The sequence below is a fragment of the Eurosta solidaginis genome, chromosome 4 (genome assembly GCF_040869045.1).
Source record: "Eurosta solidaginis isolate ZX-2024a chromosome 4, ASM4086904v1, whole genome shotgun sequence".
In the NCBI taxonomy this organism is placed as follows: domain Eukaryota; kingdom Metazoa; phylum Arthropoda; class Insecta; order Diptera; family Tephritidae; genus Eurosta; species Eurosta solidaginis.
The window spans coordinates 81079587-81106828 of record NC_090322.1 but is presented as its reverse complement, the minus strand read 5'-3'; the positions used below and the strand labels follow the sequence as shown (position 1 = coordinate 81106828).

Genomic DNA, 27242 nt, shown 5'->3' with positions numbered 1-27242 from the left:
TTGGTATTTCTAAAGCTCTTTATGTGAAAAATGCTCCAATTACTAGAGTCTTAAATGAGTTTAATAGAACTGCTAGATTTATCGAGATAGATTTTTCAGTTTCGGAAGATAGCCTTTTAAGTTCTTTAACTACTCTTTATAAATAACGTATTGAAATGTTGTTTATTGTTTACTATATATATATATATATTCTAAATAGCCTATAAGATTTGTATGCTGATTGGCTTAAATAAATAAATAAATAAAAATAATTATAATTTGATGTAATATAGCCCCGAGGAGATTAAGGCAAAGTTTTCTTTTAAATTTAGAGTTTTTGAATTGACCCATCACGTGGGACTTTCGGTATGATAGGCCAGCACAGTAAAGCTGGCAAACTTAGCCTCCACGAACTAGCAAACTTCAGCTAGATGATGAAGTTTAGCTAATCTGCGAGAAGCTGTGAAGGTCCTATGTAACTCGAATAAAACAACGATAACGTAAATATTACCTTTGAATATTATAAACTGCTGCGCCCATTACCATTATCTCTATCTAAGCAGTTCATTTTTGGACTGGGAAGGACCTCTCTGAGCCAGTTGAAACCAAAAGAGGCTCCAGACAAAGCGATTCCCTATCATGCTACTTCTTTCACCTTATACGGAAGTAAATTCTAGCAGCAGATCTAAGATTATTAGAACATACAACTTCTGGCGTTTTGCTGACGGATACAAACAAGAGATAGTGAATGGTTTTCCCTAGCTGATGAGATCTCCACCAATCACCTTTGGTGCTCCCAAAATTGCCTAGGCGATTAAGCGCCAATTAACGAATGAATGAGTAACTCCAACCTAGATCATTCTTTTGAGCAGTAGGGCACATGAGAATAAGCGTGGTCTCCTAATCCAACATTCGATTCACAAAAACCGATTTTAAAACAATTGAACATAATTTAATTTTATTTATTTGGCATTTAAAAAAAGTAAAAGAAATCAAAGGTTTTTTTTGTTTTGTGTTTTCTTTGAGAGAGAATGGTTTTACCTTCTTTTATCATGAAAAATGAACAGTAAGAGTTTAAAAATTTTTTAAACGTAATTTTCCTCTCACCGGTTTTGCCAGGTAATATTTTAATCATGATAAATATTAGCTGTAAGAAAATGTTAAGAGACATTTGATTGTTAATCTTTATTAAATAAAGAAGCGTTTAACGCTAAACCATTTTTTAAGCCTCGACTATCATTAAGGCCTATCTCGCGCAATATTTTATATGGGCGTTATAGCCGCATCAAGCCCGCAAAGTAGATTTTGCTGTATGTTTCTTCTCTTGTATCGCAGCTATGCGGACGTCGTGTCGCTTTATGAAGGCAACTATCTCCGTCATCTTTCCAATTACAGTTCAACTGTAATATTCTGACGAGGACGACGTCGTCACTCGGGGGGTGAGGGCGTGTTGGTTGAATGTGGGTAGGTCGCGTGTGTTTTTTGGCCCTGGGACCTTGGGAGAGTGTCAGAGTGCCCTGTGCGACGGTGCGACAAAAGCACCCGTCGGGGGATTACCATTGCCGACGCCAGAACATCTGGAAAAATGACATCGACCAAGAGCTGCATTGGGTAGTAAAAGGGATAAGGAGCATATTTCCCTGACCTACTCGTCGTGCCGGAAATAAGAAGGAAAGACGGGAGAAAAGGCTGGTGCCCAACATTGGTCCCAGATAGGCTACGTAGACAGCAGCTATGGGAGTGGCCGTGTGATCTGGGCGCTGCGCGATTCGAAAGCAGTGCGAAGCGAAAATAAATTGCGATTCGAAAAGTAACTGGCACTCTGTAGCGCTATCGCATCAGTAACAATGTTGCTTTTATATATAACTTTTTCCTTGAGCAATCGAGAAAAACAGGATGCCAACATGAGGGATTTCGGGTGTGATAGGAGCTGTGGAACGAACATTTATTTTTTAACCGAAAGCTTAAGCACATCATAAATGCAATGGTGGTAATAGTGTATTTCGACTAAATAAGAATACTTTTATTGTACCTAAATGTTTTGTTCTACTTTAGATATGTGATCTTAAAATGAAATTGTCCGGTGAGCGCGAATATTTAAGGACTGCCTATGAAAATGGATATACTGGCCAACGAATTCTCGGTAGGCTTTTTAATATATCACCTTAATGTAGTGGCAGCATTCACGCATTAACATTGATAGTGATTGTATGCCTTGGAGGATCCGTCGACGCACATTAAAATGTTACCACTTTAGCGCCCCGATTCTGAGCGTTACCGAAAAAAATAGTACCGAGAACGTTATGTGACCGAATATCATTACCAGTTCTTTTATCCGCGATTCTGGCCAAAGTGGTAACGCTCGGCTTCAAACTGTTTTTCCTGGAGAACTTTTCAGCGGATAGAAAAACTTAGCACCCGTGTTTGTATTCTTAATACTGGAATAACTACGCGTCCTCAGATACTACAATTCAAGACTTTTGAATAATTTTCTGTAGGACCCATATAGGTGCACTACATTTTCATACTAAATTCGTTAAAAAAATGTACCATCACAGCAACCCATGTCTGATATTCCCTTCTTTTTTTTCCCCTGTGTCGCTTTCCACGACAGCAACCCCGGTAATTTTGACACTTCTTTCAGTGTCAAACGCATCTTCCACGCAGATTCCACTGAGTTCCGCAATAGTTTGACAGTCACCGAAGTGTCAAACGGCAGTGTGTTAGAAACAGAAAGGAATTGTTTCCTTCTCATACATATCATACTTGTAAACCTGTACTATGCTCAACGTAAAACGCACCAATGTCTGTGGGGAAATTTAAAAGGTAGTTTTCTTCGCTTCAACAAAAATGTGTCACTTTTACACACGAGGCTAACGGCTAAGTTTTTACATAGGTAATTTATTCTGTGAAAGGACATAATGTAAACAAATATATATAGCAAGAGACAACACTTTTTTACTATTATGTTTACTTATTTGCGCCTACAATTATTTATTTTACAGTTTTGCCTTTTTCTAAACAACAGCGGTTGTGTGGTTATTTCGACCACCTACTTTTGTGGGTTTGTGTGACCACCTACTTTTGTGGGTAAAGAATTATCCGGTTACTTTCGTGGGTAGACTACCAAAGGGTGTAAAAGTTACCACATGATTTCGTTACCGTGGTGAAGAATGTTGTTACCACACTATATATGGGACGTAAATGTCATTTGCAACAAAAGAAAGGTCTTTCACGGGTTCCTTTCTAAGAGATGCCGTCATCGTTTTTCTTTAAACACTGGGATAGTAATTTAATATATTGTAGTTTAAAATTACCCCAGTTAGTTTTTAAATAGCCGTATGTTCAACAATTAAATCAAATGTTCAGGGCCGTATATTGTTATATCATCACGTATGGAAAAGCCGTTTCACTCAAAGGATAGATATGAAACTATCAAACTATTCGTAAAAATGATAATATCCTAGACACTATTTTACATATATCCTTAATCCGATTCACAGTTTCTTTGATTAAAAAAATGATTTCGGTCTCGGATAGTATAACACGACACTGGCCCAGGTCTAAGTCCTAAGTCCTAGTTTCTACTACTAGGTATACAATACACGTATACTATTTCAAGCCAAAGTGAAATAGGTTGTTCAAATTTGTTTTCGGATTCAAACCACATTCCCGGCAATATAGAAACATACGTATGTATATGTTGATATTATACTGGAATCAAACCGATAGTTTTTCCTTATTATGTCATATGCGAAATTTCGATATCGCCAAACAGTTTCCACACCTGTAAGAGAAAAAATTTTAGTGATATTTAAATATATGCTTAAAATTCAAAAAGTGCATAGGAGACTCACTCTAAAACGAATTAATAATAAGGTATGTATTTTTCATAAAAAATTTCCTTTGTTTTAATATCACCTTTGTGGACATGAAGTGGATTATTATATTTGATACATTGCCTATGAGTACCAAAATAAAAAGAAAATAAACTGATCAGGTTGACGAGTTGCGTGCGCAGCCGGTTCTATGTACCGGAGCGACTCGGGATTTATCCCGACCAAGGGCTACCATTTCAGTGTCACTCCATTCAACTTGTTTGGTTCCTTCCAAAAATTTTCATCCTCCCAGCAGATCCTTCCAGCGGGACTGCGGCATATTTTCCTGCTCCGTGAAGGTATCGAACTCAATCCGGGGCCAGTACCTGCGTGTGCTGGAAAATAATCTTTTTAGGACGGCCACAATCTTGCTTGTATGTCTCGTGTAAGGTTACACCGCACGGGATATTCTGGAATATACCCCAAAATCTGTCGTCCCCGTAACTTTTACAAATATTTTATTTATGACACAATGCTGTTCACTTTACAAGGTGTCCCGTCGTCTGAACCTCAGCGCCCCCACCACCTTGGCACCCGACCACCTACTCATACTACTTTCGCTCAAGCGAACTCTCATCAACTTGTGGGAAGATTACAAAACTTATACAGGCAATCGCCCTCCCCATCTCGACTGATACTCGTCAAGGGGAGCTTGCTTTCCGCAAGGTCATCGAATACACATCGGCTCGTTTTATTCTCGCCGGAAGTCCCGGAAATTTGGCCACATTTTCCAGCGGAGGCCGCAATTCTAGGGAGACAACGTGATCTTATAAACAGCACGACCCTGGTGACCCCAACTAAGGGACATAAATCGCCGCATAAGACAGCTTGTAGAAAAACAAAAGTGGGCGAAATGGGAGGAGCATTTTAAGAATTGCTACCTCTCCTCTGTTGTGGGTAAGCTGTGGTCTACCGTAAAGTACTTATCGAACCCGACTGAGCACAACGACAAAATATCCATCGCTTTCGGCGAGGTTTTTTTCGTAACTTTTTTGACATCGACTGCTTTTTGGCTAGCTAGAATTCTTCCTCCTCTAAGAGGTTGATATGTTCCTTGAGTAGATTCTTCCTTGTGAAGTGTTAAGCGCTTTATGTGAGCTAATTTTGACTGGAATAATACCAACGAAGGTTGCTTTTTGGAACTTTTCAGCTCCTTTAACATTAAGAGTTTTGATAAGTAAATCGCCAGATCTTAATGCAAACACTCCAGAATATTCAGAGGTTGTGTTTTAGAGTCCCTTGTCGATTTGGAACAAATTATACGTCGAGAGGGTTCGAATCGTGCTGCGCTTGGGATCCGCCACGTAAAACCATACTCCAATGAAATATAACAACAAGCCTCGGATAAATACACTCTCTATTGATGACGACCATGGCAAACGTTTGAAGGACAATGAATTGAAGGCATGCACCTGGAACGTCCGCTCCCTGAATGGGATTGGTGCAGATGCCCGGCTGGTTGATGTCCTTGTTAAAGCAAAATCTGACATCACCGCCATCCAAGAAATGCGTTGGACGAAGCAAGGAAGAAAGAAGATCAAAAATTGTGACATATATTGGAGTGGCCATACGAATAAGCGCAGTTTCGGCGTCGGATTCGTGGTGGGAGAGAGACTTTGTCGCCAAGTGCTGGCGTTCACGCCTGTGGACGAACGTCTCGCCGCTATCCGAATAAAAGCAAAATTTTTTAATATATCATTCATCTGCGCCCATGCGCCGACAGAGGAGAAAGACGATGAGGTGAAAGACACTTTTTATGAACAATTACAACGCACATACGAGCGCTGCCCCCGTTATGATATAAAAGTCGTGCTTGGCAACTTTAACGCCAGGGTGGGGAAAGAAGGTGTTTTTGGCCCTACATTCGGAAAGTTCAGCCTACACAATGAAACTTCTCCTAACGGACTGATGCTGATTGACTTTGCCGGTGCTCGAAACATGGTCATATCCAGCACGAGGTTCATGCATAAAAAGATACATCAAACTACATGGCTGTCTCCTGATCGAAATACTCGCAATCAGATCGATCACGTTGTGATAGACGGACGGCATGCCTCCAGTGTTTTAGATGTGCGCACGATCCGAGGACCTAACATCGACTCGGTCCATTATCTCGTCGCAGCCAAAATACGCACCCGCCTCAACGCGGCTAAAACCAAGGAACAAAAAACACAAGGAAAGCTAGACGTCGAAAAGCTTCAATCACAACAGACTGCCAATGATTTCGCAACTTGACTCTCACACCTGCTCTCTGAGAGCACAACTCATCCTGAAGGAATACAGGAGCAGTGGGAGCATATCTCCAAAGCACTTCGTACTCCCGCCGAGGAAAAAATTGGTTACCGGCGGCCACGGAAAAATAACTGGTACGATGAAGAATGCCGCGTTGCAACCGAAAGAAAAGACGCTGCCTGCAGGGCTACGTTAAAAGCGAGCGCGACAAGAGGAGTGTGTGAACGCTATGATGAGCGGAAGCGGAGCAGAAGCAGAAAGGCGTGAATGTGAGGAGCTTGAGCTGCTAGCCACCAGGAATAACGCCCGAAAATTCTACCAAAAAATACGGCGACAGACGGAAGGTTTTAAGAGCGGGGCAAACTCCTGTAGGAATGAAAACGGCGACCTTGTAACTGATGTCCAGGGAGTGTTTAGATTATGGAAGGAATACTTCTCTGCTCTCCTAAATGGAGGCAGCAATTCACCGCGCAGAGGTGAAGAACCCGATCCCGCAATCGATGATGATGGAATATATGTCCCCCCGCCCGATTATGACGAAGTTAGAATAGCAATAACCAGAGTGAAAAACAACAAGGCCGTGGGCGCTGATGGATTGCCTGCGAAGCTATTCAAGTTCGGCGGCGAGGAGTTGGTAAGGCGCATGCAGCAGCTTCTTAGCAAAATATGGGCGGACGAAAGCATGCCCGACGGTTGGAATCTAAGTGTTCTTTGCCCAGTCCACAAGGAGGGGGATACTGCAAAATGCACCAACTATCGTGGAATCAGCCTTCTTAATATCGCATATAAGGTCCTTTCAAGTGTATTGTGCGAAAGATTGAAGCCCACCGTTAACCGGCTGATTGGACCTTATCAGTGCGGCTTCAGACCTGGTAAATCTACCATCGACCAGATTTTCACAATCTTGGAAAAACCCAAATCTTGGAAAAACCCCGTGAAAAGAGAATCGACACACATCACCTCTTCGTCGACTTTAAAGCCGCCTTCGACAGCACGAAAAGGAGCTGCCTACATGCCGCTATGTCTGAATTTGGTTTCCCCGCAAAACTTATACGGCTGTGCAAAATGACGTTGAGCAACACCATCAGCTCAGTCAGAATTGGGAAGGACCTCTCCGAGCCGTTCGAAACTAAACGAGGTTTCAGACAGGGTGACCCCCTATCGTGCGATTTCTTTAATATGATGCTGGAGAAAATTATACTAGCAGCAGAACTTAACCGCACTGGAACAATATACTATAAAAGCGTGCAATTACTGGCATATGCTGATGACATTGATATCATCGGCCTAAACTCCCGCGCTGTTAGTTCTGCTTACTTCAAACTGGAAAAAGAAGCGGTAAAGATGGGTTTGATGGTGAATGAGGACAAAACGAAGTACCTGCTGTCATCGAGCAAAGAGTCAGTACATATGCGCCTTGGCAATCACGCTACTGTTGGCAGCCATAATTTCGGAATAGTAAAAGACTTCGTTTATTTGGGAACCAGCATCAACACTAGCAACAACATCAGCACTGAAATCCAGCGAAGAATCAACCTTGCCAATAAATGCTACTTTGGACTAGGTAGGCAATTGAAAAGTAAAGTCCTCTCTAGGCGAACGAAAATCATACCCTACAAGTCACTTATCGTACCCGTCCTGCTATATGGGGCAGAAGCATGGACCATGACAACAGCAGATGAAGCGGCTTTGGGAGTGTTCGAGAGAAAAGTTCTTCGAAAGATTTATAGACCTCTACGCGTTGGCGATGGCGAGTACCGAAGAAGATTTAATGATGAGCTGTACGAGCTATACGCAGACATCAACATAGTCCAGCGAATTAAAACACAGCGGCTGCGCTGGCTAGGCCATGTTATGCGAATGAAAGATGATGCTCCGGCCAAGAATATGTTTCTATCGGAACCCGCCTATGGAAGCAGAGGTAGATGGCGGCCCCCACTCCGTTGGAAGGACCAGGTGGAAAACGATTTAAATTCCCTTGGTGTGACCAATTGGCGCCGGTTGGCGGAGCGAAGGAGCGACTGGCGCGCCTTGTTGGACGGCCATAACGGTTTAGACGGTTAAGAGCCAATTAAGTAAGTAAGTAATATAATGTAACTGCTTGGTCCGGGTCGAGAAGGGCGGCGGGTAGGCATGGTGATAGCCCGGCTGAGGCTCGTCGGCGTTGGGGCGCGGTTCTTGCCACCTAACTCGACGAGCCTCAGCCGGGCTATCACCATGTCTACCCGCCACCCTTCTCGCCCCGGACCAAGCAGTTACATTACAATGGCGCCCAACGTGGGGCTCGAACCCACGACCCTGATATTAAGAGTATCATGCGCTACCGACTAGTAGTATGTAAATACCAGTTCCAAATGGTGCAAGGAAAAGTATATACACACCGGCACACATATATATACAGCAAAACAATTTCGTTGCCTACTTTTAGGCGCGCACGTTCTTAAGCTTAGTGCTTTTTGTTTCTGTTCTGGCCTATGTATAAAAAAAAAGCTTAGAGCTTTTAGCAGAGCTTTGCCGTTCAGGAGAGGATCGTTAAATGGGGGGCCCTACATTTTTAAAGGGCCGCAAATTTTTAAATGTCCGTCAAATTTCTAATGAGTCCTAGACTTCACCCGAGCCGTTTTAAAGAGTCCCATAGATTTCTAATCGAGCGACTGCTCCCCAATCCCCCACCCCCTCTTTTTTCTCGTCTACAAAAAGTAGCCGTTGGACACCTGTAGTACCGCCCAATCCCAACCCCCAAACCCCCCACCCACCAACCCCCACCCCCATTTTTTCTCGTCTGCAAAACGGGCCTGTCGGGCACCTGATCAGGGGCAGATTAAACATTTTGTTTAGCATTTTGTTTGGTTGTAAGTTTGTGTGCACATGCTGATGCTGGTCCATATATATCAATAACGGAAAATCATGAGTTCAATATTAAGATAACCTTTAGCTAATTATGAAATTCTCACGTGCATATATATATATATATATATATATACATAAATAAATATGCACGTGAGAATTTCATAATTAACTAAAGGTTATCTTAATATTGAACTCATGATTTTCCGTTATTGAACATTTTATTTGTCTTTTTATTAGGGTATAAGTTTGTATGTACATACTTACACATATTCATGTACGTGAGAATTTCATGAAACGGTAAATAAATATGAAGGCTTAACATTTTGTTTGTCTTTTTATTAGGTTATAAGTTTATATGTAAATAGTAAAATATATGTATGTACAAGAGAAAAAAATCAAACCTTAACTGTTCAACATTGAAGCATATTTACATACATATATATACATATATAAGTAAATAAAACCACATGTCGTATTTCATTAGATTGTAAGTTTGTATGCTTACATTTAGGCGCATACGTTCTGGCTGATCTATAAGAAAAAGCTTAGAGCTATTTGTTTTGTATTCTGCCTGCAAGAAAAAAAAGCTTAGACGTTTATCAATATAGGAGAGTATCGGGCTCAGATTTTGAATGAGGGGCCCCAAATTTTTAAAGGGTCCCAAATTTTTAAATGCCCCCTTAGTACTTTACTGTAATACATTTAAGAAAAAGCAAAATTTATATTTTATATAATTTATTTTTATTAAATAAAAATTTTAAACATAATTGACCACATATTACTGTGTTGTATTTTTGTTTCTGATCATAATTGTAATGTATTGGTGGTTTCAGATAATTAATCAGTTCAATCGGTGGCTGCAAATTTCCAAAACTATCAAAATATTCTTTATAATTATAGTTTTTATAGTATGCTACCCAATGAGTGCCAGGACCATCAGCACCGTCTAAATTAAGAATTCCACATTCTTGAGCATTCGGTTTATTCGGTAGGGAATTTCACATAAAAATTCCTCTGAAATGTTTAAGATGTTTGAAATATTTCACTAAATCTATGTCTGTTAACGGTCTTTTGGTAGGCTTTTAATTCGTTTTTTGGATAGGATCGTAATTTTAGCTCAATCCGAATATCGATGGGAACGATTTTTATAGATTCATTCTGATGTGTAACATCTAAAACAATTATTGGAGCGTGCTGAACAAATTGATCAGGCGAAAAAAGTGGTTGGGGAGTGCATCCGTAGTAACTTTGTTGAAATTTCAAATACATGTCATATAATAGAGCATTCCGATTTCGATCAAATTTAATATTAAGATCATCATATGGATATATAGTGGAGTTGAGGTGAACTTTATCACACAGTTTTGCAGTTTTTTGCTTTGTATTTTAATAAAACGTACTCTCACACTGATTACAACCATCTGGGCTCCTTAAATATGACATCATATAAATTATAAATTTTTTTTAAATGTTTTATATCGGGAATAATACGAAATACAATTCCATATATCTTCTGTTTCCTTATATGAATTATCAGCAAAATTACAATCTTTCTTATGTAATCCATTGAAGGAATATATAAACGGTTCTGATAGACATGATTTCAATTCATTTAACATAGAATAAAAAAATATTCGATGATCATCATCAATTAAGCCACCATATTTTGATAAAAACGTTTCTAAATATTGCGGGAAAGACATTTTCTTCTTTTTTGTTGTGCCACCTGTTTGATACTGAATTACAAATTATGTCGCTCTACTAGTAATGTGAAACTGTGCGATATATATGAACAAACCACAAAATACATACCGATGGATACATCTATCCATGGGAAACTTGACATCAGACACATCCATCCATATACATACATTTAGTACGATAAGAGATACTTGTCTCAATGTATATAAATTGGGCATCTTTTCGGTAAAAAATGTAGTAAATTGTTTAAAGCTGCTCAGTACTCATCTATATTTCAAGGATAATCATTTTATAAGGATTTTCAACTGTGTTAAACCAGGCTCACTTCTAATAAACAGTAATAAACTATAACACTTATACATCGACACATCTCTAACGCCGCTGCTGATTATAGACATATTCCACATTATGAATCAAGCTCTTAAGGATTTAAAATCAATTTCAAAGAAAAAACTTCAAAAACCAATACTGGAGGCGATTGATGTACTAATTAATAAAAAATTAAAAATAGTAAAAGCCATAAGAGTGAGGACAAAGTTTGGGGAGAAGCTAATGATAGAACTGGATGATAATGTTCTCTTTCTTCCGGATTCCTACAGCTCCTTAGAAGATTCAACTATTGAAACAATAAATAAAAATACATTTTATATAGAACTGATTGAACCTGGTGAAAAACTTAATTCACCATTATTTGAATTTCATACAGAATAAAAAAATTTCGAATTATTATATTTAAGAATAAAATAAACAATTTATATTTTATATCTCATATAATTTATTTTTATTAAATAAAAATTTTAAACATAATTGCCCACATATTACTGTGTTGTATTTTTGTTTCTGATCATAATTGAAATGTATTGGTGGCGTCAGATAATTAATCAGCTCAATCGGTGGCTGCAAATTTCCAAAACTATCAAAATATTCTTTATAATTTTTGTTTTTATAGTATGCTATCCAATGAGTGCCAGGACCATCAGCATTGTCTAAATTAAGAATTCCACATTCTTGAGCATTCGGTTTATTCGGTAGGGAATTTCGCATAAAAATTCCTCCGAAATGTTTAAGATGTTTGCAATATTTCATTAAATCAATGTCTGTTAACCGTCTTTTGGGTAGGCTTTTTATTCGTTTTTTGGATAGGGTCGTAAAACTAAACCATATCCCCTTCTATACGGTTTGAGGAATAGTCCCTTCCCCATAGCGATTGATTCCATATATCTATTATGACGGCTAGCCTCAGCCAATTGCTCCTTTCCATTCCTGATATCATTCAAAACTTTTGCTATAGCTAATCCACCAAATGCTATACCACCAAGTGCACCCAACGCTGTTAAAATTGGAAGTAGTGGTAAAATTCCACCAATTTTTGGGACTGGAATTATTCTCGGTATATTATTTTCTTTATTTCTAAAGCTAGACTCTATAGCATTCTTAGAAATGTTATAGGCCTCATTAAATGACTGCGGCTTCTTTTTGTTAAGTATGTTGATACCTTTTTTAACTGCCATCAAACATTTTTTATTAGATGATACTTTACGGGTTTTCATCTTTTTCCGTTTTTTACATTTAGATGTATTTCTTTTCTTATTTTTTAAACCCATTCCCAAGTTGAGTTTTGCTTTCATTGCATTTGTAACGAACCAAGCGTTTGCTCGTTCTTTGAAATCACTATCCTTAGATGTTACACGTTGCCAGGCTTTCTCATATAAAACTTTATCAGCTTGGTGTCTGGTATTTATATCTTTCGATTGGGAATATGCAATATCATGTTCTCTACAGGCTTCATCTAAAGGATTTATACCCTTATCTCCTCTTTCTATCCGTTGCCGGAGTTTCGTTCCAGAACAGCAAAATTCATATCCAGGTAAATGAAGCTCAATAGGTAAAGAATTAATCAAACTATTTAAAAAACCCTGGCCAGCCTTTTTACGTATTCGTCCCATTAAGTTTTTGTTTTCTTCTTCTTCTTCTTAATAATAATGAGAGTGAGTGTGGGTGAGTTATAATTAAATTGTGATTGTTTATATTGCTATAAATCTAGTAAACAAAATGAAAGTTGTTAAACAACGTCTCCAACTTAAGGTTAAGACATAGTCCCCTTTTACTCCATACGAGCGCTGATTGTGAGACCGTCAAATTGTGGAAAAACTAATGTTATGCTCAGTTTAATTGAAAGCCCAAACAGGCTTAATTTCCGAAATATATACATTTATTCAAAATCATTATATCAACCAAAATATATCTATCTAAAAAGGCTTATTGAGCCGATAAAAGGAATAAATCTTTATACATTTAGTGAAAATGTTGATGTCATCAAACCCGCTGAAGCTATACCAGACTCAATTTTTATATTCGATGATGTAATATGTGAAAAACAAAGTACAATACGAGATCATTTTTGTATGGGTCGTCATAAGAACATTGATTCTTTCTATTTATGTCAAACTTATACAAAATTTCCTAAACACTTAATTCGTGAAAATGCAAACATGATTATTGTGTTCAAACAAGATGAAATGAATCTTAAGCATATCTATAATGATCATATTATCGGAGATATGTCATTCCAAACTGTTTTAAAAATTTGTATAGAGTCTTGGAAAAATGAATACGGTTTTGTTGTTATAAGTAAAGATGATCCTATAAATAAAGTCGATATCGAAAGGGTTTCGATAATTTTATACAACTATAAAAGATCTATAAAAGACATATACCACATCAGATTCTTATCAGATGCACAGCTTATAGGTAACAGATTTGCCAGATTCTTATCAGATGCACAGCTGATAGGTAACAAATTTACCAAAATCATGTCAAATAACCATATGACTGTATTAGCAAATCTTGTTAAGATCAAGAAAGTATTAAAAGAAAAACTTAATAGAATGAAATTGGGAGAATTGGATAGAATCAACTTGTTGGAGGATCCATTTCGAAACCATTAAATGAATTAGTTGATAATTTGAAAAACTCTAGTAATAAAAACAATGTGACTAATTATAATGGTGATGATGATGATGATGAAATTTTGCAGGCGGACAGTGCAAAAGAAAGTAAAGACATGGAAGTTGATACATTGCCAACCGTTGAAAATTATGTGAATGATAATGATCTTGATAGTAAAACCAACATTTATTCGAACGATGCAGATTTAGAATATTCTACAGACAGTTCTCGGAAAGAAAATGTTGAGAGGCAAGCGATGAAGAAACCTACAAAAAAGAGGCGAAAGCCTATTGATATTATTAATGAGCAATGTTTTAATAAAAAACAAAAACCAGATAATTTTGTTAGCGTTAGACGAAAAATAAGCTTACTCACACCCCACCCCCCAATTTACTATTACACAATATACAAAGTAAACCAAATGATGAACAATTACTAAACAAGGCTGTAGAAAGTCAAAATCAAGCTGACACTTTAAATGATAATACTACTCTAACTGAACATGACATTTTGAGAAGAATCGAAGAAGATCCTGATATGCGGGAAAGACATAAACCTGTAAAACGTCAGAGCAAAAATTAACTAAATGAAGATTATAAACGGGTTAAGCTTACTCAACCTCCCAATTTACTAATTTACTATTACACAATATAAAATTGCTTAAAGATATTATTATGCTTGATACATTGTATGGTCTGAATAGAGATTCAAATGGACAATGGTGATTTGGACTCAAACCATTAAAATTTAGTTCTAAAAATGTTTTACAGATTGGTAGAGATAAATGGAAAATGACACCAGGTCTGTTCGAGCTAATATTTCATAGAAAACCACAACATTATAAAAAGGGTGATTTGCACACCTATCGACAGATTTTATTAGATACAAATGCTCACAAGCGTAACTTTAACCCAGATAGTCAAATTAAGGGGACAAAATCGTATAAATATCTACATATTATCAGGAAATTATTCAATTATGATCCACACTCGTTCATAAGAGGTAGAGATTTATTGAAATCAATCGATTGCCGTGAAAATATTTATCAATATTGGGATAATCCTAATGAGTTAGTGGACAGATTGAGGTTGCTTATATCTTCAACAAGTGCTGGTCATAACAACCATCAAAACGAGATTATATCAATTATTGAAGAGTGGCGAGAAGCAAAGATTATTAAGTAATATGAGTATAAAAAAATTTGGGCATTCCTCATTTGGTAATAGTCGGCGAAAACGAAAACAATGCTAGACCGAAATAAAAACCTTAATATAAACAAGAAAAGAATAATTAACCTAGCTGCTCCTATAGAAGACGATGATGCCATTTCGAAAGTATTCTTTGGAAGAGTTAAATAAGAGTTAAATAAGATAAAAACTAAATTAGAACATCAAATCAGAGAAATAAATACAATCCTGAATAATAGTATTGAAAACGATGTATCGATTCTTGAGGAATTGATAGATCGGCGAATAAAAAGTGAATGTGGGGAGGAATTAAGTAATATAAACAACAATTTATCTATTATTGAGGATTATTTGATGCGTTTCGTTGTGTTGAAACAACATCCTACGGAAAAAGAAGTAGAAGTGCTAAAAATAAAGTTCCCTACTATAAAACAAGCTAGAAAAAATTTTAAACGAAGACGTGTTATTATTAAAGGAATCGATGATTTATGGCAGGCTGACTTGGTGGTAATGATGTAATCGATATATTTTCCAAAAAAGCATGGGCTGAAGCAGTTAAACATAAAACTAAAGAAAATGTCACAAATGCAATGGTTAAGATTTTAAATTCAAGTAACCGAATACCGAAAAACCTGCAAACAGATGATGGAAAGGAATTTTATAATACTAACTTTAAGAGATTATTACAAACAAAAAATATAAATCATTATTCAACATTTTCATCATTAAAAGCATCTATAATAGAGCGATTCAATAGAACATTAAAAGGAATGATGTGGAAAGAATTTAGTTTTCGGGGAACTTATAAATGGATTAATATCTATAAAAATTTAGTCCATGATTATAATAATACTATTCACAGGACCATCAAAATGACTCCAAATGAGGTAAATTCCTCGAATGAACAACATTTATTAAACACAGCATACAACAATTTAAAAGTTTTTCATAGACCAAAATTTAAAATTAATGATGAGTTTAGAATAAGTAAATATAAACATGTATTTGAAAAAGGGTATACATCAAATTGGACAACAGAAGTTTTTAAAATAAAGTCAATTAAAAACACAAACCCTACAACATATATACTTGAAGACTATCAAGGTAATGCTATTAAGGGAGGATTTTATGAATATGAACTTTTGAAAACTAAACTCCCTCATGTATATCTAATTGAAAAAGTTTTGAGACGTCGAAACAATAGAGTTTATGTTAAATTGTTAGGATTCTCTTCTGAACACAATTCCTGGGTGGATGTCAATGATTTAAATTATTAAAGTAAATAAATAAAAAATAAATAGAAAAGTGTTTTAATAATTATTTCAGTTAAGTATTTAATGATAGCCTATCAACATGTCGATTACATTAACAATAAGTGGTAATTCATCTATACTGATTGCAAATTATTTCCCTCCCATAGAACTCAAACAATATTATGTCTGTGGGTTAATCAGTTTTGACTCATATCATACAATTCCAAATGTGGACAAAGAAAACAATTTCTTTCACATTGGATCGAATGTTATTGAGATACCTGTTGGAACATATGAAATGGATGATATAGTTGAGACAATTACTAAAATATATGACCCTTCAAATCAAGGGTATATTGATATAAGCGCTAACCCTAATACATTTCGAACTGAAATTATGAGCTTTAAGGAAGAAGTAAATTTTGATAAAGAATGCTCAATTGGTCCATTACTAGGTTTCAGTAGAAGAGTACTGAAGACGGGGATTGTTCATTACTCCGACAATCTAGTGGATATAACAAAAATAAATACGATATCTGTTGAATGTAATATCATCAACGGATCATATATAAATTAACTATCTGTGCATACAATTAATCAGTTTTCGCTTAGAGTTAGTCCAGGATATAAAATCTCAGAAACACCTGCTAATGTTATATATTAACCGGTTAATACACGTCAAAAAAGCACTCTAGTTCTTAGAGTTGTTGATCAATCTGGTAGCTTGGTTAATTTTCGTGGAGAGAACATATCAATAAGACTGCATTTAAAACATATCTAGAAAATGATAATTTTTAATTAAAAGTCACCACATAGAGATTTTTTGAATAGTTTTCAATTAGCCTCAAAAGTATTGGCTACAAAAACAAAAAATCTACACTCTAAAGAAGTAAAATCTCCTGTTCAACATAAAACTGATTTAACCCCCGCGAATAAGGAGTTCCTAACAAGTCTAGGATTTAGTTTAAAAAATTAGTGATATAATAAACGTTTTGTCCAAACCCATATTTGATAATAGTATAATAAATAAAGGATTACCATAGCTACATACCATATCTGCAATCGTTTCAAAACAATGATGAAATTCGGATCCCTATACAAAATCAAGACCTATATGTGTTACCTAGTGAGAGTATTTTATACATTGAGGGATTCATATCATATAGTAATTCGCAAGTTTCAAAAACTGTGCAGCTGCTTAATAATTGTATGACGTATTTATTCGAGGAGATTCGATATGAAATTAATGGAATAGAAATTGATCGCACTAGAAAGTTGGGTATTGCAACAGCAATGAAAAATTATGTATCACTTAACGAATTTGAGAGTAAAAATCTAAAAAATGCAGGGTGGTGACCATTTGAAATATTAGCCTAAAGACTGGACATTTTAATATTTGTATACCGTTGAAAAAACTGCTTGGATTCGCTGAAGATTTTGATAAAATTATTGTTAATTGTAAACATGAATTGATCTTAATACGAGCCAAAGAAGATGATGCTGTTATGACGTCGACTACACCATCAGAAAAGCTTTTATTAAAACTTTTAAATATTACATGGAAAGTGCCACATTTTGAACTTTCAGACTCGTATCGGTTAACTATGTTGAGAACAATTAATAGCAAACAACCACTAAACATTTCGTTTAGAAGTTGGGATGTTTATCATAACCCGTCTCTACAGGAAAGCACTAATATCTTATGGAATGTGAAATTGGTTGGTGAAAATGAAAGACCTCGCTATATTATTTTAGGATTTCAAAATGAAAATAAATTTACACATTGTGACTTATTGGATGTTAAAGTTCACATCAACTCCACTACATATCCATATGATGATCTTAATATTAAATTTGATCGAAATCGGTATGCTCTATTATATGACATGTATTTGAAATTTCAGCAAAGTTACTATTGACGCACTCCCCAACCACTTTTATCACCTGATCAATTTGTTCAACATGCTCCAATAATTGTTTTAGATGTTACATATCAGAATGAATCAATAAAAAGCGGTCCCATCGATATTCGGATTGAGCTAAAATTTCACAAGGCCGTATCTGCCAACACCGCTGCTTATTGTATACTCATCCATGATAAAATGTATGAATATATTCCATTTACAAATGTTCTCAAAAAGATTATTTAGAAAAATAGTAGTAATTTTATGGAACTACACACACACACACACAAGTATATTACGCATTGCTAACCACGCCAAAGTATGGAGAAAAATATAAATAAAAATTTTTAAAATTTTAAATAAACATTGTTTTTATTTATTTGAAAAAGGTTTATTTGACAAAAAAGTAAGTATTTACATTGGAACAAGTTTCCCATGGATGGATGTGGCCATCGGCATGATTTTGTAGTTTGTTGATATTCCCATGTACAAAGATATGTGTAAGGATGTACATGCAAACTTATACCCTAAGAAAAAAACAAATAAAATGTTCAATAATGGAAAATCATGAGTTCAATATTAAGATAACCTTTAGTTAATTATGAAATTCTCACATGCATATATATATGTATGTACCAGCATCAGCATGTACACACACACACACACACAAACTTACAATCAAATAAAATGCTAAACAAAATGTTTAATCTGCCCCTGATCGGATGCCCGACAGGCCCGTTTTGCAGACGAGAATAAAAAGGAGGGCGGTACTACAAGTGTCGCGAGAAAAAAGGGGGTTGGGATTGGGCGGTACTACAGGTGTCCAGCTGCTACTTTTTATAGACGAGAAAAAAGAGGGGGGGGGGGGATTGGGGAGCAGTCGCTTAGATTAGAAATCTATGGGACTATTTAAAACGGCTCGGGTGAAGTCTAGGACTCATTAGAAATATGAAGAGACATTTAAAAATTTGCGGCCCTTTAAAAATGTAGGGCCCCCCATTTAACGATCCTCTCCTGAACGGCAAAGCTCTGCTAAAAGCTCTAAGCTTTATCTTATACGTCGGCCAGAACAGAAACAAAAAGCTCTAAGCTTAAGAACGTGCGCGCCTAAAAGTGGGCAACGAAATTGGTTTGCTGTATATACATATATGTGTGTCGGTGTGTATATACTTTTCCTTGCACCATTTGGGCTGGAACTGGTATTTACATACTACTCCGACTGAGCTAGCCAGGCGATGTTTCTGCTTCGGCTACCCGGTTATTTAAACGCGACACGTCGGCTCTCATTTTACGGAACTCGTCCATTGCCTCTAGTATGATTTGGTTCTGTTGGGATATCGCTTCCATGATTGCGTTCAAGTTATCCATTTGATCCGATGGCTGCGCTATGTTTTCTTGTCTTCTTTCCTGTCCGGTGTTGCTGGGTGGCCTCCGTGGTATAGCTCCCCCGAATGCTCCTCCTGTTGCCAGAGCATCCAATGGATCGGACATCTCTAGCATCGACAACTTTCGCGAAAAACTAAGGGACTTTTCTGCGTCCTCTACCACCAACGTGTTTGTAACAGCGAACTCTTTCCTCCCCTTGTAAGGATGCTCAAAGTTCCCAAAAACTCTGGCAGCACAGCGATTCAGGAAGTTGGTCGGCAGGAAGTCCACCGGAATCTCTATACCCGTGTCTATCTGTGTGAATACAGACCCTACCACCTGGTTCTGGAGTGCCCTAGTAATGCTTCGAGTGACTGGCCTACGTCTGCTACAACTGAAAAGTCCTAACCCTGGTCTTGATGCTTCTTCTTCTTATCGACGCCTATCCATGTACCACCGAGACGAGGTACAACAAGGAAACAACAGAAACAACACAAATCCGCAAAATTGTCAAAAAAAAACTATAATTAAAACGAACGATGGTTTTCTTTAAACAAAAATTATAAAAATTGCTAAGAAAAAAAATTCGAAAATACCGTAAATAACAGGTTGTAAATTCAATGAAAGGTATGCGTACGTGTATTAAAAAAACGGGTAGTAAGATTTATAAAACTTTAAAAATTTTTAAATTCTAAAATAAAAAAAATATGAAATAATACTCATAAATGTGTATGGGTAAATATATGGGTGTAATATGTTTGTAAACTTTCTTAATCTAGAGAGGTTAAGAGAAATTCAATATGAAGCACAACATTCACAATATGGCCGATTGAACTTCCTTATAGTTATCAAAAATTGAAAAAAGGAATGTATAAAAAAACAAATATTATAGAAACAAAAGGACTAACAATTCAGAATCCACTTTAAAATTCAGTTTGTGGTTGATAAACTATACTTGCTTTATACGCGCTTAGAACGATGAAATTTTTGTAAAAAAAGCAAAAAGTAAAATAAAGTAAAAAGGTAGAAAACAATAAAGTAAGGAAAACGGTAAAAATATTAAAAACTTAAGCTCTATTTAAATTAAACTCAAATTTATTTGGAAACTAAGTAAACGCTGATTTTATGGTCTTATAGTAATTTTACCTTGCAAAGGTAAAATATTCGTTAAGTGGTTAGTGTGTTTCGGTGTTGACCTCGCGAAGGAATTGAAACTTAGGTCGGTGCTGCTTACGTCAGTCAGTCCGAAGTCATGTCAGCTCATCCCCCATTTAATTACCCTATTCGACACTTCAACGGTCAGAGCACTTGCTCCAGCCGTGGTTGCCTAATATCTTTGAATTAAAACCCAAATCTACCCCCATTGGACAAAAGATGCAAACCTCACATGCAGGTGTTACTGGAACATCTGCATGGCAGCTTGAGCAGCTTTGCCACAACAATCGTCATTAAATGTGCTAGTCTCGACGTCGAATACCACAAGAAAGGGAACTTCGAAATCAAATCGAACTACAGGCAATGGACGAGTTCCGTAAAATGAGAGCCGACGTGTCGCGTTTAAATAACCAGGTAGCCGAAGTAGAAACATCGATGCAAGCACCAGCAGCAGCACCACATCCACCAGCATCTACCTCAACTCCAGGATACAACAACGAGAGGACACGTAGGGAAAACAGCAGTAATAATCAGCAACGGAAAGATAGGTTTGGGGACAATTATGGCAGAAAGCGGATCGATATGCATAAGTGGAACCTTAGGCTCGATGAGTCGGCGAAGGGAATGACGGTCGAAAGTTTTGTTTTCAGGGTAGAGAGGATGAGAATGCAGTACCAGTTGAGTTACGAGGAGATCCTCACAGATTTTCACCGTTTAGTCACTGGCTCGGCACTCAAAAGGTACTGGCAGGTCTTAGAAGATAATGCGGATGACCCAAACTTCGACTACCCTTGCCTGAAATCGGAACTTTTGGATCAGTTCAAATCGGCGGACTCGGCCTATGAGGTGATCCGCGAGATCATGGAGAGGAAGCAACTCCCACAAGAGAGTTTTGACGAATTCTACGCTGACATCCATGATCTCACTTTCCGCTTGAGAGCAAGGATTCCGGAGCCAGAACTGGTAAATATCACTAAAGGGAATCTTAAGCCGTTCTTAGCCAATTTAACTTTTGCCACCAAATTGGCGACCCTGGCTGAATTAAAGCATGAGTGCAAGCGAGCAGAGAAGCTCATGAAAGAAAATAGGGTACGATTTAAAGGAGTTGGTGAGCTAGAAGTTAGTGATATGATTTGGCCTACTGGATCAAAGTGTGAAGTAGAGGTCGAGGCGTTCGAAAGCAACACTAGTAACATGACGGCCAAACAAAATGAAGCCCGGTCCCGCCTCTTCGTCTGATACGTCGAAACCCAATCCTCCTTCCTTTAATCCTTCGTCCTACAACTCTAACATAAATGTGTGTGAATCGTCCATTTATAATAGTAAACATGTTAGTAGTGTCCCAAATCAAACGTTTTGTTCGTCACCATTTCACCTTATGTTGTGCTTTGCTTGTGGAATGCCGGTGGACTATTATATTAGAAACCCGGCCGAAGCAGCAAAGGACAGTAAATGTAAGTCATCTTTCCACCTTATGAAGTGTTTTGCGTGTGGCAAAGATTCGTCCTTTTGTGTGTTCAAACCAGACGCGGGAAACCGGGGTCTGGCGGAGATGTCCGGGCACTCTGTCCAGAAGAAAAATCACCCGGAAAACTAGGAAGTAAACAAGAAGTTGTTAAGATTTTGAAACGTGAGGTGATAGTAGAAGTGCTGGATAAAGATGGAAAGGAGAAGAAACCATCAATTGAAAAAGATAGTTTGCATATTAAGAAAATTATGTATGAGGAAGCCCGTAGACGCATACTTTGCGAAGAGATAAATAAACAAAAAAATAGAATTAGTAATAGAAATTTCAAAAAGATACAAAAAATGAGGGAAAAGAAAAAGAATTTTAAGAGGATAAGAGACAAAATAAAAGCAACAATCGTTACGATTGTGGAATGCCGATAATAGATTTTTTTTGCAAGAGCCGAGATAGGGGGTTGTGAAGTATTAGCGTTGTTAGACTCAGGTGTGGGAGCTTGTTGCTTAGGCAAAAACTCCGAGAAAATTTTAAAGGGTAAAGAGCATTTGATATTACCAGTTAGGGGTCAGAACATCAGAACTGCAAATGGGGGGAAACACCAGTCAAAGGTGTTATAACATTGCCGGTTTTGTGGGATGGTATGACTCGGGATCTGGAGTTCTTGATTGTCCCTGGCCTACAGCAGGAAGTCTACTTAGGGGTTGATTTTTGGCAGGATTTCGAGCTGAGTGTTATTAGTAGGGGACGGAGTGCTGCGGCCAGCAAGGCTGTGGTATCAGAACTCGCACCCGCCGAAGGGGACCTGTGTTTTGATGCGGTGCAACATACACTGAGCCCCGAGGAGAGCAAAGTGTTAGAGGGTATCAAAGCACAGTTTCCGTCGTTTGCTGTTCTGGGACTAGGAAAAACCGACATGGAGGAACACATTATTGAAGTAACTGACGAACATCTACCCGTGAAGCAAAGACATTACTTTATTTCGCCCACAATACAAAAATTGATATACAACGAGCTCAATCGCATGCTAGAGATGGGTGTCATAGAAGAAAGCAACAGCTGCTGGAACTCACCAGTGTCCTTGGTGATCAAGGGAACCAAGAACAGACTGTGCCTAGATGCCCGAAAAGTTAATGAACTCACCATTAAAGACGCCTACCCACTCCCACACATAGACGGCATTTTAAGTAGATTACAAAATACCCGCTAAATATCCGCCATCGACTTAAAGGACGCGTTTTGGCAGATACCATTAGAGAAGAAATCAAGAGAAAAGATGGCTTTCACAGTAGTGGTAGACCTTTGTACCATTTCACGGTAATGCCTTTTGGACTGTGCAAAGTGGCACAGCGTATGTGTCGTTTAATGGACAAAGTCATACCTGCTTCCCTTCGTGAATTTGTATCTGTGTATCTAGACGATTTACTTGTTTGTTCAGAAGATTTTTCCTCTCATTTATATTTGTTATCTGTTGTAGCTAAATGTCTTCGTGCTGCGAAATTGACGATCAACGTTGAGAAGAGCAAATTTTGTTACAAGGAAGTGCGCTATCTCGGATACGTGGTCGGGGACGGATGCATCCGTACAGCCGATAGTAAAATAGCGGCGATGCCAGACTTTCCGGAGCCACGAACTCCGAAAAAGCTTAGAAGGATCCTGGGGAAGACGGGATGGTATAAACGATTTATACAGGACTATTCCACGATTGCTGCACTACTACATGACCGACTGACGAAAGAAAACATAAAGAAGTTTGCAATGACGGGCGAAAGTCAGGAAAAGGGAACTCCACTCGGTTATCGGAGTCAAAGTGGAGTTCAAGGTTGTTCATGCCTCATGAACAAGAGGGGTGGGATGACTCCACCTGACACGGACAGCCTTCTCCCGCTTTCCTTTTTTTCTCTCATTTGTCGCTAACTTCTTCTAGTCTCTGTATTTTCCTCACCTAGGCATGAACCCATAATTTTGTTTTTGTGACTGTGGGTCGAGTTAGGTGGCAAGAACCGCGCCCCAACGCCGACGAGCTTCAGCCGGGCTATCACCATTCCTACCCGCCACCCTTCTCACCCCGGACCAAGCAGTTACATTACAAATAGTGCTTCGCCCCATCCAATAGGTGTGACCGATCACAAATTGTAATCGATATCCTCCAACGCCAGTCCAAGGAAACTTTCTGTTTCAACAGGGGTGGACCATAACTAGAGGGGTGTTAGAGGCGTTGGTTCCACATTACAATTGAAGAGATGGTTGGTGTCATGTGGGGACACATTGCAAGCAGGGCATACATTTTGTATGTCGGGGTTGATATTCTGGATAGGTAAGAGTTTGACCTGATAGAGTATCCAGATCGAAGTTGAGCTAGAGTGAATCGCGTTTCCCTAGGGAGTGTGCGTTCCTCTTCTGCAACTTCAGGGTATTGTTTTTTGAGTACAGGATTCACCGAGCAATTCCTGACATAGAGCTCCAACGCCTGTTTGTGGAGTTCACTGAGGACCTGCTTGAGTTTTTTGGCTTCATACGGATGAGTTCTCAGGTGCCGTATTTCCTCATAATGCTTACGGAGATGACTGCTTAAGCCCCTGGGCGGTGTTGGCTCATCAATCAGATTTCTGTTGGGATGACAAGGTTTCTGGGTATTCAACAGGAACTATTTGGTTAGCATTTCATTTCTCTCCCTGATGGGGAATATTCTCGCCTCATTATGTAGATGGTGTTCTGGGGACATAAGAAGACAACCCGTGGCGGTTCCGTGGGCAGTATTTTGGCAGGCCTGTAGCTTCTTCCAGTGGGTAGTCATTAGGCGTGGCGACCATATGGGGGATGCGTAGCATGCAATCGGCTGGCCGATTGGTTTGTAAGTGGTGATGAGCGTTTCTTTATCTTTTCCCCAAGTACTGCCAGCAAGAGATTTGAGGATTTTATTACGGCTCTGGATTTTCGGTACAATTGCGTCTGCATGGTAACCCAAATGTAGATCCTGATCGAACGTCACACCCAAGATTTTGGGGTATAAGACATTCGGTAGCGTAGTGCCATTGACGTGGATGTTCAAAATGGTCGATATTTGGGACGTCCATGATGTAAATAAGATCGCCGATGATTCAGTCGGTGATGTCAAGTTTCGTGAGGTGAAAAAACTGGAGAGATCAGGGAGGTAGCCGTTTATTTTGCTGTAAACCTTATCGATCTGTTGGCCTGGGCCTGTGGCCATTATTGCCCAGTCATCGGCGTAGGAAACGATAGGAACTCCCTCTGGTGGCGAAGGTAGCTTTGATATGTAGAAGTTAAACAAAAGTGGGGATAGGACACCACCCTGTGGCACCCCTTGTTTAATCTTCTTGGTTTTGATGTTTCGTTTCTAAATTGCACCGATGCCTGCCGCCCGCCAGATAATTGCGGTCCACCTTTTAAGACATGGGGGAAGGGTAGAACACGTCTTGCAGTAACGTGCCATGGTTGACCGTATCAAAAGCTTTTGATAGGTCTAGCGCAACGAGTACTGTTCTCTGGTGGTGGTTTTGATTTAAACCGCAATTCATCTACCGCAATGGCATTTAGCGCGGTGGTGGTGCTATGAAGTTTTCTAAAGCCATGCTGATGACAGGCTAGCTGCAAATTTGATTTGAAGTAGGGCAGCAAAATGGCTTCAAGCGACTAGGCTACTGGCGATAGGAGATATATCGGGCGATAGGACTCTTCTATGTTAGCTGGTTTCCCAGGCTTTAGTAGCGGGACCACCTTGGCCATTTTCCATTTTTCGGGAATGATAAAGGTGGAAAGGGACAGGTTGAAAACATGTGCTAAATATTTGAAACCCTCTTTTCCTAGGCTTTTAAGCATCGGCATGGCTATGCCGTCTGGGCCCACTGCTTCAGATGGTTTAGCTTGACCGATGGCATCCTCAACCTCTTTGGCGGTGATGGTAAAAGGGGACGTGCTGAATTTATATTTATGTACGTGTCTGTTGGCCCTCCGTATAACTTTGTCAACCGTAGAATGCATTATATATTGTCGGTAAAAAGCGCTCACGCATTTTTTCGCATCCGACAGCACTTTATCGCCAAAGGCGATGGAAATGTTGTGGTTGTGCTTGGACGGATTCGATAGGGATTTTACGGTGGACCAAAGCTTACCCACACGGACAGAGAGGTTACAACTACTTAGATTTTCCTCCCATTTCGCCCCCTGCACAGTGTTTCGTGTAGAACAAGCTAGCTGGACAAAAACAAAGTTCTTATTCCAAGAAAAGTGTAATGAGAAATGAAAGAAAACAAACAAAATAACGGGACTATTGCTTTTTTTTTTGATATTTTTGCTCATATATATTGAGTAATTGAAGTAAGAAGGCAGGAGTGGCCGTAAAATGCATTGATTGATTTTCAAAATTCTTGTTGAATATTAAGATTCATATTTCTTTTAAGTGAACACTTTTACATAATTTTTTTGATGGATTGTAAGCTCGAAGGTAAGCAAAATTTTTTAATAGTAATTCTTTCACAATTAGAGTATTTTCAATATATTTAACATTCCGTTATTAAGAAGAAAAGGTATTTTTCTCCTATATTTTTAACTTTAGGGACAAAAACGTTACATACATCCGCGGACATCCGGGCTTAATTTTACATATGTTATAGTCGCAAGTATTCTCTAATAGTCGAAAGAACCATTGCGAATTCTTTGCACATCTATTTTTAATTTTTTTTTTTTTGTAGATTTAGTTATCTCTACATATCAAATAGGATGTATGTACCTACCAGCTCCGACGAGATATTTGAACCTTTAAAGCTGATCTACAAACGGCAAACCCAATTCCCTGGTACAGGGAACAAACACGTAGCCATAAAACATACAAAAATAAACGCGCAAGGTCAACAAGATCACACCAAAAGCAAAAAGGCGAAGATCATTGACTTTAACCTGCCACAACCTACCGCACTAGTCACCAAGGCATAAAAACAGGTACATACAATGGATTGATGAAGATAAACCAAAACCAGGTTTCGGCAATACCAATGACGGCAACACTGCTCGTAGGTTTTTCGAAAATTCTGAGGCTAGTGCTGAGATTACGGGATTGGATGTAACGCTCATCAAAAGATTCGACACTCTCCTTCTCGCATTAGCATCTGGGTACAATATAAATATCCAAAAATTTGAAAAATTTGCGGTAGAGACTAAAAAACTATACATAGATCTCTATCCATGGTTTAATATGTCTGTTACAGTTCATAAATTCTGAGTGCATAGTACTGATATTATAAAATCAGCAATTTTACCTATTGGTCAACTTTCCGAGGAAGCACAGGAAGCCCGTAACAAATATTTGA

The 27242-nt window shown here is 38.2% G+C and overlaps 1 protein-coding gene across 7 annotated transcripts in view; it reads right to left on the bottom strand.

Annotated features, from left to right (window-relative positions):
* Socs16D (Suppressor of Cytokine Signaling at 16D) overlaps nt 1-27242 on the bottom strand; it is a 687555-nt gene that overhangs the window by 331181 nt on the left and 329132 nt on the right. For 2 of the 7 annotated variants that reach the window (XM_067782188.1, XM_067782189.1), the window contains exon 10: nt 18278-18460. The exons of 4 other annotated variants lie outside the window; for them this stretch is intronic. In XM_067782188.1, the coding sequence (XP_067638289.1) occupies nt 18281-18460 (180 nt within the window). In that variant the 3' untranslated portion in view covers nt 18278-18280. Of the gene's footprint in view, nt 1-3331; nt 3767-18277; nt 18461-27242 lie in introns of those variants that run through there. One more of the 7 variants, XM_067782192.1, reaches the window with a different exon arrangement.